This window comes from Saccoglossus kowalevskii, chromosome 18 (genome assembly GCF_978046115.1).
Source record: "Saccoglossus kowalevskii chromosome 18, keSacKowa6.1, whole genome shotgun sequence".
NCBI classification, from domain to species: domain Eukaryota; kingdom Metazoa; phylum Hemichordata; class Enteropneusta; family Harrimaniidae; genus Saccoglossus; species Saccoglossus kowalevskii.
The window spans coordinates 13,308,576-13,321,575 of NC_140658.1; the positions used below are offsets into that span (position 1 = coordinate 13,308,576).

The 13,000-nt window shown below is 33.6% G+C and overlaps 1 protein-coding gene across 1 annotated transcript; it reads left to right on the forward strand.

The window, feature by feature from the left end:
• The first annotated feature begins 102 nt into the window (after nucleotides 1-102).
• LOC144343112 (coiled-coil domain-containing protein 25-like) lies at nucleotides 103-11,216 on the forward strand. Its single transcript, XM_085492739.1, has 7 exons — nucleotides 103-193; nucleotides 6,923-6,970; nucleotides 7,649-7,688; nucleotides 7,781-7,908; nucleotides 8,498-8,601; nucleotides 9,144-9,346; nucleotides 10,872-11,216. Exons 1-7 carry the CDS (start codon nucleotides 169-171, stop codon nucleotides 10,948-10,950), a joined length of 627 nt encoding a protein of 208 aa, XP_085348865.1. The 5' UTR covers nucleotides 103-168; the 3' UTR covers nucleotides 10,951-11,216.
• The last annotated feature ends 1,784 nt before the right edge of the window (nucleotides 11,217-13,000 follow it).

Below are 13,000 nucleotides of genomic sequence, written 5' to 3' on the forward strand. Positions count from 1 at the left end.
ACCTCAAAAAATATATCCTATAAAAATAAAACTGTCAGTCGGCCAGTTAATACAATTTTTACTGCGAAGTTGTTTCACAGCAAATGTGTTGAATACACAGACTACAATTAACGGTAACTTATAATAACACATGTCTCCTGTTCGGAAGTCACTGACGCGCAAGGGAAAATGGTATTTTACTTTACCTGCGATGGTAGGTGATTTAAATTTATTGAGACTGTAAGGAAGAATATAAACAATCTCGGCATTAGGTCTATCTACGTGTGGCCGTAAACTATTTATAATCAAATACCTTTCCGAGGAACGTCCATCAAAAAAGTGTGGTGGGGGGGGGGGGGGGGCTCATTCGATCCATGAAGGCGCGACAATGTCATATAAATCATTATCGGATAATTATCGTCTAATAAAATCTAATGAAATTCTGGCAGAGATGTCTAACTTAGACATTGTTAGACGATATTATCGATAATATCGGAGAAAAACGAACTGTTGCAATAGTTGCCCAGACAGACCTGTCTAACTTAGACATTTTTAGACTTTTTTTAGACATTGTTAGACGATATTATTGATAATATCGGAGAAAAACAAACTGTCGCAATAGTTGCTCAGACAGACCTGTCTAACTTAGACATTTTTAGACTTTTTTAGACATTGTTAGACGATATTATCGATAATATCCGAGAAAAATGAACTGTCCCAACAGTTGCCCAGACAGACCTGTCTAACTTAGACTTTTTTAGACATTGTTAGACGATATTATCGATAATATCAGAGAAAAACGAACTGTCCCAATAGTTGCTCAGACAGACCTGTCTAACTTAGACATTTTTAGACTTTTTTAGACATTGTTAGACGATATTATCGATAATATCGGAGAAAAACGAACAGTTGCAATAGTTGCCCAGACAGACCTGTCTAACTTAGACATTTTTAGACGATAATATCGGATAACGTTAAAAAGTGCAATGTCGCGCCTTCCTCATTCGATCGTTTGTAACGTAAGTAAGTAAGTAATTCTTTATTGCTATCGTATCCCATTTGAGATCTTGACATAAAATACAATAAAGTCAAAAACATGTAATAATAAAGAAAAGATGACAATAAAAGGAAATACTAAAAGTACTGTAAATGAATGAAATAAATACATATCTCACAATAAGAGATAAATGAATAATTGTAATATAATGTAAATTATGTTTTTTTTGAGGCAGCTGGTACTGAAGATATTGTTTGATTTTTTGCTCCCTAAGCATAAAGCAAGTATAAATGTGTTTTGAAACGTCTTTAATTATGTGATCGTTTTTATTATTTAATATGTTTATTTATGTCTCTCCATACATTTTATGTTCAGTAAAAAGGCTGGTTCTTTCTTTATCATTGTATTGTAACTAGTTACTGATTGAAACAAGAATTTGTAGGATGAGGTATGCATGTAGTGTGATATGCAAAGAGAATTGCTAGATAATCACAAACAAAACAAACCTACTATAGAAATGAATGAGTTAGTGAAATAACTGAGTAGTGCCTATCTCTATAGTCACTTGAGGGGGGGCAAGGGTTATTTTCGTTCAACGTAATTGCAATATTTTTTTGTTCGTACAACGTAAATTGAAAAAATAAATTTCGTAATCACAGGCTAGATGAAACAACGTAATCAATCAAATATTTTTTTCGTACTCTGTAAAAACGTACAAGAATTTTCTACGTTTTCTTTCTTAATCTTCTGTAAAATGTAAAATAACCTTTATTTTCTCTGTAAACATTCAATTTTTACTGTAAACTGTAAAAACGTCTTTTTTCCCTTGTAAATTGTAAAAAGCCATTTTTATTTCCCGTAAAACTGTACCAGCTACCACCCTGCCCCCCCCCCTCACTTGTAACCCAAAAAAAGACTGTTAAATAAAACTCTGGTCAAAAATATGCTTTTTTGGTCAAAAGTGGTTTAAAAAAAATTAGCTTAAAAACTTCAAGTCCGTTTGTGGGTAAAATTACATCACTGGATACCTTGGTATACTACTAATTCAAATGCGTCCACTCATCTCTCTAACGGCTTTCGAAGACGCACAGCATGACCTCTAATTTCACTCTTTTCTATTTTTGCATAATTTATATATCCATGTTAATTGCGGACTTGTTATTTTTGTTCCACTCGCCATAATAAACTGTCCGGACGCATTTTGAAGGGGGAACACCTTGTCAATAATGTGTGAAAATTTCGAGGCAAATGGCCAAAGCGTCTATCAGCTATTTTAATTTAAAGCCCAAGAATTCACCAAAAATAGAAGACGAGAAAATGGCTAATTTGCATATTTGCGCGTTAAACCGGGAATTACTGCTTTGTCATACTTTCTAGACTATTGAAATTGAAAGTTAACGTATAGACATAGACATTTTATGTAAAATCGTTGGACCAGAACAACTGCTCTTGAATATATAAATCAGAAACACGTCATTCATACCAGTGTTTTGATGGGGTCGGTAAAAACACGTGGCAATGCCCAGTAAATATGACGTCATCTCATGAATTATTAAACAGGGGTGGTCCTAGGAAGGTGACCTTTTATCACGATCAAAACATCATGGCTTCTCTTCGATGTATTTTCAATAAAAAATCTACGAGTATTTCAGAGCCTATGGTTTACCGTGAAGAGTACAAAGTGGGATATTAAATTATTTATCCTTGATGATTTTTATGTAGTATTGAGAACCAACTCCAGGAAGCGAACGCACAATAATGAATAATCGCGTAATCCTAGAATCGCAACGCGAGGCACAGAAGTTTTGTTCATCGTTTCCAATCCCATTTTTCCCACTGCAACATATTTGTTAAAAGAAATATTTGAATTTTGTTCGTTTTTTAAGGAGGCATTTTTTTATTTTTTCCGATTTTGGCAACGCCTTATTCAGGGATTTTCTAAGACAGTCGCAGACAATCAGCGCACGGATGTACGTACAAAACATGCTGTTGTACTACCGGCGACGGTCGCCTGCAAGAAGAGAGCTCCAGCTCCTAACGTAAAAGTTTTAAAATTTCGACCGGTTTTAAATAATTTGTGTTGGAAATCTGACATGTTTTAAGAGTGCAAAATTATTAAGGTGCATTTTCGAGCGGTCGAATTTTTCTGAATAGAAATCGGCAAATGAAAAAAATGGGAGTGCGAAACAGTGTGCTTCGTTAGTTTAAAAAAAATGGAATGTCCGTCAAATTGACGTAAACTTCCCCATTTTTCACGGAAAAAGCAAAGTTCGTGGCCGAGTTGCAGGCTAAAAAAACTCAAAAATCGAAACAAAATCATCAATCAGTAAGTATTATGACAAGGAAAACAAAACATCAGACGTGGAGAAGCGGTCAGCGCATCAAAAGAGTTGTTACCGTAATGTATCAAGTTACCTCTCTCTGTGATTTATTTTTCATTGAAATTATTTGGTTGTTTTCAATTAATTTTAGCGTACCTTTGCAATTTATCAGTTGCATTGTCAGTTGTTTGCTTCATTGAATTAAACGGAGTTCGTCCGGTTGCAAACAAAGCTGTCTCGCACCACCGAGCAAAACTTGCGAATGAACGAAGTACAGTTACCCATTGGACAAAAGATACACAAAAGTTTGTATCTCCCCGACCCTGTGCAATATATCCGGTTAGAATCAAAGCTCACGTGTCCCTTATTTGAGGGACCAGATTCTGCCGTAAATTCGGGATGGGATTTAGAAAAAAAATAAAATGGGACTTTTAAGGTGTATTTTGGTGTCATTTTCGGACATTTCAATCATTCCTGATGCCTAAAATAGAGTCTAAGTTTTACCGTAGTCATTGACGCCTATTCAAGAGTAGGATGTTTATGGTGACTAGCGTGAATGGGTAAGCTTCGTTTCGACTATGAGCAGTTATCACTGTAAACAATGTTAAATTATTCTTCACATACTCAGTTTATTTTTTGAGAACAATTATTTAAAAATAAAATCTCTCAGTCAATCAGAAACTCGGATTCATGCCTTCAGGGAAAGTCATGTTTGGACGCTCACATCGATTTGTTTTTCGTTCGGTGGGCTGATGCCTTCAGTGTAGCTTTTGCCTCTTCTGAATCTTTTTTCTACCTCTCTTTCTTTTCACACCACGCATAATGTAATGATAAAAATTAAGAAAAAACGCTGAGGAAATATAATGTTTGGTTTGCTAGCGAGCGAGAACTGATTTGAGAATAATTGCACATGCGCGTGAATTGAATGAACTATGACCCGTACAATCTCGATTTGCATATTGTCAATCAAAGGTCTTGTTATTTGGTTACTCATGCAAATTAGGCAATTGGACATAAACATTGCCACATGTGAGTGTTTTTTATTTTTAACCAGAAAATAAACAGCAATTTTAACGGTGTTCCAATAAGAATTCATTGGTCAAATTTTCACAGAATGTTCTTTAGATAAAAATCTATATAAAAAAGGAAAAAAAACTATTTTTGATTGAAATTCACAAATAAAGTGCATCTCTACCTTAAGACATTACACATAAGGTAAAACAAATCACGTGACAATATTATGATAATAACGGTAATAAATCCTAGCCTAAACACTCACAAAATCACAATAAAACGGGGAAGTGGTTGCATATTACGGCGTAGCCAACATGGGAAATAAAAAAACGCCCAATACAAATGACATGGGTTCGAATCACACTAGCTACACACTCACCAGAACCGAAGCAATCAGAAACCAGCAATCGTTTTGGCTTTCCTGTTCAACTCCTCGGAACACTGGAGTAGTTAGAAAAATGAACACCACTCAACGACCAACGTTGTGGCATGGTACACAAGCGTGCCATCAAAATAAACCAAATTAGCTTGAAAAGACAGTGGGTTCAAGTCCGCTCAGAGCTACCCGTTGTATCCCCAAACTTTATCACTGAAAACCACTATTTCGATCACTCCTGTGCCAGTGACCAGTGTTTGGGCGACCGGAGAAAAAATACGATAAAAATGCGATCGTTTTCCGATTGGAAAATACAGTGCAGTCAGAAATTAAGCGATAACCGGTCGATTAAAAGTGGGAAGTTGGGCGAAATGAGTACTGTAGTTCAAGTGATATTAGCGCATTTCTAATTTAGTTTTTAACTTGTACAATATTTATTTACTCACTGTTTACTATAGCTAGAGCGCTGTACATGTCTTCATTTTCAGGTTTGTTCTTCTGCCGATTTCCGCAACCAACGTGATTTTTTATTTGGGATTTCGAGAAACTTAACATGAATCGTTATGGCTTCATACGCACAACACCTCATCATGTTTCAACTTTTAAGTCGTCAGTTAACAAGGTCTTTCATAGTAGCATTTCTATGGGATTGACGTACTAAAATGAATGGGATCAATTATCAGTGTTCACTGATGACATCATTGAATGGCCCTCTAGAGGCGAAATGACGCCAAGAAAAGTGGACGTTTGTCGTCTGCTTCACATCCCGTTTTATACCAGATATTTAGGGCATTTCGCAGCACATACAAGTTATTTTTATCGACAGAATTCATTCACAGATCTCAGATTTCATTTACAGAGTGCCAAAAGCCACACCTCTGCTCCCCTTTAACAACTTGTAATGGTGTAAAATAATTGAACGAGAGATGTTTACACCAAAATAAGTCTAAAATATTTGTCCACACATTTAGTCTCTCAATTTAACAACTTGTAATTGTGGGAATTAATCAAACGCGAATTGTTTACACCAAAATAAGTCTCAAATATTAGTCCATACATTTATTCTCCCAATTTAACAACTTGTAATAGTGTAAAATTATTAAATGAGAGTTGTCTACCCAAAATAAGTCTCAAATATTTGTCCAGACATTTATTCTCTCAATTTAACAACTTGTAATTGTGGGAATTAATCAAGCGAGAGCTGTCTACATCAAAATAAGTCTAAAATATTTGTCCATACATTTATTCTCTCAATTTAACAACTTGTAATGGTGCAAAATAATTAAACGAGAGCTGTTTACACCAAAATAAATCTAAAATATTTGTCTGCACATTTATTCTCTCAATTTAACAACCTGTAATTGTGGGAATTAATCAAACAATAGATAAACAATAGAACCAATTTAGCATAACAATGATTGAACTAGATTTATCAACATATTACATTGTTATGGAAATTACCTGATAATCTACAATATATGCCTGGAGAGAATGTGTTGTATAACACTTAGAGTGGGTAATCTTGGTAATAACACATAGTGCATGTGTTGTCAGTAAAGACCATCCAGAGAACAGAATGTGTTGTATAACACGTAGAGTGGGTAATCTTGGTAATAACACATAGTGTATGTGATGTCAGTAAAGACCATCCAGAGAACAGAATATGTTGTATAACACTTAGAGTGGGTAATCTTGGTAATAACACATAGTGTATGTGATGTCAGTAAAGACCATCCAGAGAACAGAATGTAATGTGTATTAATTTTATTTTTGTTCCATTGTATTTTCTTACCAATAAAGAAATTAAAAATTGTCCTTATACCATAGTTTCAATAAAGCGCTATTCTATTCTATTCTATTCTATTCTATTCTATTCTATTCTATTCTATTCTATTCTATTCTATTCTATTCTATTCTATTCTATTCTATTCTATTTTCTATTCTATTCTATTTTCTATTCTATTCTATTTTCTATTCTATTCTATTCTATTCTATTCTATTCTATTCTATTCTATTCTATTCTATTCTATTCTCTATTCTCTATTCTATTCTATTCTATAGTGGATAGTGTGCAAAGCCAGTAAAGACCTTCCAGAAAGCCGAATGAAATGTATATGTCATGTAGTGTGTACGATGTTGATGAAAACCGTCCAAAGAACAGAGTGAACAGTAGAGTGCACAAATGTACAGTTTTGTTACCATTGATTTGTTAACATTGTTTTATTTATATTTCAGTCGTAACCCCCGGTTACACTATTTATATGGGTGCAGAGAAGCATGAAAGTATGTAATATTTTTGTATTAAGTTATTTGGAGATGATACTTTTATGGTTTTAGGTTATGTATTTGAAGTATGAATACATGTGAATTGTTGGATACATGTCTTTAATATTTAATGATTTTCAGCAACCAGAATTTGGCAATCAGTCCAACTTCTTGATTTTTTCTTCATATTACATTTGCTAATGTGGCATGTCTAGCTTTAGTTAGCTACACAAATTCATAACGATTTGAACATTCACTATTCACAAAACAATATTTAAACATGATGTAAATTATGCAATATTGTTTTGGGAAAGTTTACAAAAGTTGACTTACAGAATGGAATTCATATGTTCAGTCAACAATCAAATTTGCATACTGTAAATGTAATAATTCTTCACTGGTTTTTAATTTTACTATTTTCGCTGATAAATAAAATCTGCTAAATAATTCCACATAAACTTGTAAAATAACAAGTCATTGTTACTCTGCTATGTCCATGTGAACTTAAAACCCAGTGAAATTGCTCAAAACATTGAAATAGCGAAATTAAATGCCAGTAAAAATAAATGTTTTTACAGTACATTCTTCTCATCTGTTGAAAAATACATCTGACTGGTATAATATTGTCGTAAATACATTCAATAATTCGTGCCAATATTTGACATGCATAAACAAATCTTTTATTTTTTTCTCCAGATGAAGAACTCTTAAGGTGGGGTTTTCCTGAGGATGTCTGGTAAGATGCAATTCAAAGAATTCGATTGAAATAACAAAAAACCTTTAAGTTTAGTTTTTAGTATTAAAACCTATCAATTTCTTGTTTTGCAGGTTCCATGTAGATAAAGTCTCCTCAGCGCATGTGTACTTACGACTTCACCCCGATGAATCCCTGGATGATGTCCCAACTGCAGTCATTGAGGATTGTGCTCAACTTGTCAAAGCTAACAGTATTCAAGGTGAGATGTTCTAATAAAAATACCATATTTGGTTGTGTCCATCATATCACATCACATCACGTCTTGCCCTATTTGGATTGTTGCATTCAAAAGTCTGCCTTATTTGGTTGTAGGTGTCACGTGACTTACTAAATATGGATGGTTGTATCCCAGCTGCTGCCATATTTGGTTGTAGGTGTCACATGATTACTATATATAGATGGTTGTATCCCAGCAGCTTCCATGTTTGGTCATCACATGATTACTATATATAGATGGTTGTATCCCAGCAGCTTCCATATTTGGTCATGGATATCACATGATTTACTATATATAGATGGTTGTATCCCAGCAGCTTCCATATTTGGTCATCACATGATTACTATATATAGATGGTTGTATCCCAGCAGCTTCCATATTTGGTCATGGATATCACATGATTTACTATATATAGATTGTTGTGTTCAAGCAGCTGCCATATTTGGTCACGGGTGTCATGTGGCCCTATCATATTTGGTATTTATGCAAATACTGATGATCATGTGCAATAAACATTGTTAATTCTAAATTACTGAACTTTAATTATGGACATAAATGTCTTTCACCACAGGTAATAAAATGAACAATGTCAATGTCGTCTACACACCATTCCTCAATTTAAAGAAGACTGGTGAAATGGATGTAGGGCAGGTTGGATTTCATAAACATAGAGAGGTAAATTTATAAAGCATACACAATGGATTGTAAAATAATTTATTTTAGCTGAAATTAATTGTCACAGAAAATACATTTTGGCTGTTTTTATACATTTTATGTTGTTTTTTTTCACTGATTTTTGATGAGTTGAATGTAAAATAAAGGAAAACATTTTCACTGGGTTTTATTTTCACTGATTCGAAGTTCAGTTAACTGTTAATTAATGTTTGGGTTACTAAATGTGGATATTCAACAAAGACAAAAATGCATGTTGCCCATTACACAAGGTTCTGTTAACTATTAATTGAACATTGAATTACAATTTGGGCATGGTTTCTCAAAAGTAGGCGTGGTTTCTATTATATGGGCATTATCAACTAGAACAATTAAGTATTTCGAAGTAAAACTGTTTGACGAGAAAATTTTATTTACTGAGGCCTTAGGGAAATTTTTATTAAACTGCCATTTTGTTTTGTTCTTTTTATGACACAAATTAAACATGTTTGCTATATTATCAAAGGTGGTCTGAGGGAAAACTAACATTGTACCTTTGATCATAGGTACGAAACATCAAAGTTGACAAAAGAATTAATGAAGTGGTGAATCGACTAAACAAGACGAAAGAAGAACGGCATCCCGATCTGCAAGCTGAACGAGAACAGCGAGATAAGGAGGAGAGGGCTAAGCAAAGGAAAGTGGAGAAATGTAAAAGAGAACAGGAAAAAGAGGAAGCCAAGAGGAAAAAGGAAGCGGCTGAGCTAAGGTGAGTAGTGAGAATTCACTACTTATATGACACATGTCTGTGAAAATTTTTAAAAAATCTGTCTCGTATCGTTTGAATTTGCCTTTCCATTAAATGAAAATTCAAAGCAAAGAATATTTGACAAGATGTCTATTGTCCATCACTGGTTCCTTGTGTAATCTTATACATAGGTTTCTGTCGTAAATTGGCCCTAAGCCGCTAAACAGGGCGATTTTTTTATATTTTGTCATCATATTTTGAACATTTCAATCTTTCTTGGCGCCTAAAATAGTCTAATTTAAGTTTTATCGTAGTCATTGATGCCTATTCAACAGTATGATGTTTATTGCGACTAGCGTGAATGGGAAGGTTCATTTCGACAATGAGCTGTTATCACTGTAAGCAATGTTAAATTGTTCTTCAAATGCTCAGTTTATCTTATGTAAACAAAAAAATTTTTATTTAAAAAAATCATGCCATTTTCCCATCAAAATCCAAGCCAAAGGATCGTACTACAACATCAGCAAATCTTTTTATAATAATTGTATTTGGAGTACGAGGTTCATTAATGTGATTGTCTTGGAGAAAGATGACACTAGGTGACATTGTAATGAAATTTTGAGCAATCTACTTTTTAATTCAGCAAGAAAATTTTTTAGATTAGCTTCTGCAGTGGTTTCTTTCGTCTCAGGTGGTCCAACTGCCACTGTTGAAAATCGGCATAAGTGAATTTTTCAATGAAAATAGAAGTCCAAAAAAAATATTTGATGATCATTTTTTGAAATTTTGAACCACAAAGCTATACCCAGCTATATTCAATTTACATTAGATTCCAGTAGTATACAGGGATCTTGCCAGCCCAATGGGAGTGCCAGTCACTCATGAATATTAATGACTATGTGAATATTAATGAGTCAATGAATATTAATGAGCTCAGTTACAGTGCAAATCATTTTTAGTATTATGTTTCATAATTTAGAAGAGTTTGAAATTAAAAATGAAACATTCTCGAAATGCAAATGCTGCAGACTAAAAACAGCAACAAATGAATTATTGTTGCAATGTGTATTGTAAAAAGTTAAATGAAACGTTTCAGCCAGGAATATGTTCACGAGTTTCATGATCTTATTTACTCCAAGAACACTCTCCTTCAAAAAATCGACCAAGTAATTATTTGGTGGATTGTTGTAATTTATTATTCGTACCATCACCTTCTAAAATGTTTACTTTCACAGTGATGAACGAACAAATAACACTTTCAAATGATTATCAAAGTTACGATGTGATATATCTTACTTTGAGATATCGTAAAAATATGTTATGTGAGCTTGATTACTTTAATCATACTAAACGTCAAGAAGAAGGTCGCCTCATATACAAGCTCACTGGTGTACTGTGACCTAGTTATTGAATACCACTGTGATGGATCAGTACAGTTTACTGTCCATGATGATGATTTGAGTATAAATTCCACAATATTGCTCTTTTATCAAACTACCACGCAAAAAAAACTAACAAATTAATTTTCTTTTCAATTTATTCACAGAAATTATTCTTCGTTGATGTCATCTGATCAAATGACTTCCAATCAAGATGGCGGATATGATTCGGATGAATTCATGTAACCATGGCAGCAGAGGGCACTGAATTATTCTAGCATCCTTCATTCCAACTGACATTGATCTAAAACGATTTTTGTACATGAAAGAGTTTTTAGATTCGAGATTTTCAGATGTTACTGGTTTTTGAGTGTTCAGTACTTTTCACTGCGAGGGATACTCTGCGATATTAGAGGCATGCACATGTCCAGTAAGCACAGTGTGTATGATCACACATATGTAAAGAACCCTGAAAACAACAATGCACATTAAATGGAATATTATTAGTTGAATGTAGGCTGTGATGGTCATATTACTGTTATCTTGTTAATTCATATACCAATTATCCTGCAATGCTTTAGTACATACAAACAATTTCATACACATTTTAAAATCGGGACATCCAGGGTATTCAACAATCCAGTAACAATGTACCATTTCCAGCTTCTTTTGAAATGTTGCATGTTTTGGCAAATGAGTGCTTTACAGGTAGTATTCTGCATTGAATGGTTGCCCAGAAGTTCCAATACATTTGCTTATTGAAAACCTTTGGTATTAAATTCCCATTACCCATAAGTACCTCAATTTACGTGATACATGGATCCTGCCAAATATGCTTCAAACTAGTTGTTCATAGATATATATTTTAAATATGAAAGTATTATCATCACTGTAGTTTGTCTTTAAACTAAAACTTAAATTGTCATGATTGGTCGAAGATCACACTGACTGTTGGTATTTATCTGCCAAGGTATTACACCATTTTTATAAATTGTGCACTATAGTGATAGAATGCCACTGTGAAGTCAAAATTTTGCTTATGAGTGAAGGCAATGTTGTTCAATTCGACTACTTTGTTTGGTTGGGTAGGCGTACCTTATCTTGAATATAGTAAAATATCTCTACAGATCAAAACAATGCCAATATACATCACAGAGCGCACAATTTATATTCAATTTATTATTGACATTTTTAAAGGTTTAAAATATTTATCAAAAAACTGCTCCAGTGTCAAGAAAATTCAGTGTACATGTACAATTCAACTCATTTTATCTCAAAGTCTGATTACCAGTATTGTTTATTACCGTACTTCAAATTGTGTTTCGGCAAATAAAATAGAATTTGAATGTCACTGGTCTGTGACATGCATGTGAACGAATCAGCTCAATCATCATCACAATGAGAACACTAGAACATAATACTGAAGATAATTATCATTTGCATATGCGTCATTCAAAGTTAACTGTTAATTAGATTTATAAAATTTTTATTTTGCCAGGTAACCACAGTTTTTTTCTAACCTCTTGTTTATTACCAGGGTAATTGTTTTCATAAAACAGCTAGATTTCTACAACTTAATTAACAGCTTGGTGGTTCTAGATATAATGATATTTTTTTGTCCCAGGAGATAATAAAATATGTATTTTCAACACTGCCGCAAATGGAGCGTTAGCGAGAAAATTATCAAAAAAATCTGTGTAATCAGAAGTCTTGTATAAACGTGCAACACTCATTTTGTTTCCCATGTGATCAAAAACAGAAAAGTAAACATTTTGGTTACAGACTGAACCACACCATTCAATAGTAGGAGTAATATCAGACCAGTCAAATGTGCTTGGCTTAAAGACTCAGTTGCGGACACCTTACAAAGTAACCAATTATATTGTTCACAACAGTACACAATTAATGGATATTTCATGTAAATTAGAAACTTATTCAGTCACTGTATTTTATTTTATGCTGGAAATAGAGAAACAACTCGCTCGTAATAAAACTAACAAAGATAGACACTAACCTGTGCAAAAGTCTCTGTGGCATTAGAAAATACTGTAGAACATGTTAAAATAGCTACATTCAATTTTAGCGGATTTGACTCTTAGCATGAATTAACAGAATCTTAATTTAGCTAAAAGCGTCGACTTTCTCCCTGTGAGAATAGACTTTGTTAAATTACCTGCATCTTGAATTAGCGAAATTACAGATTGGCTAAATTAGCTAAAATAACATGCTAGCTAAAAAGACATATTTTACAGTACCATTAAATGACTCTAAAATATGCATACTCCGTAAATGAGTG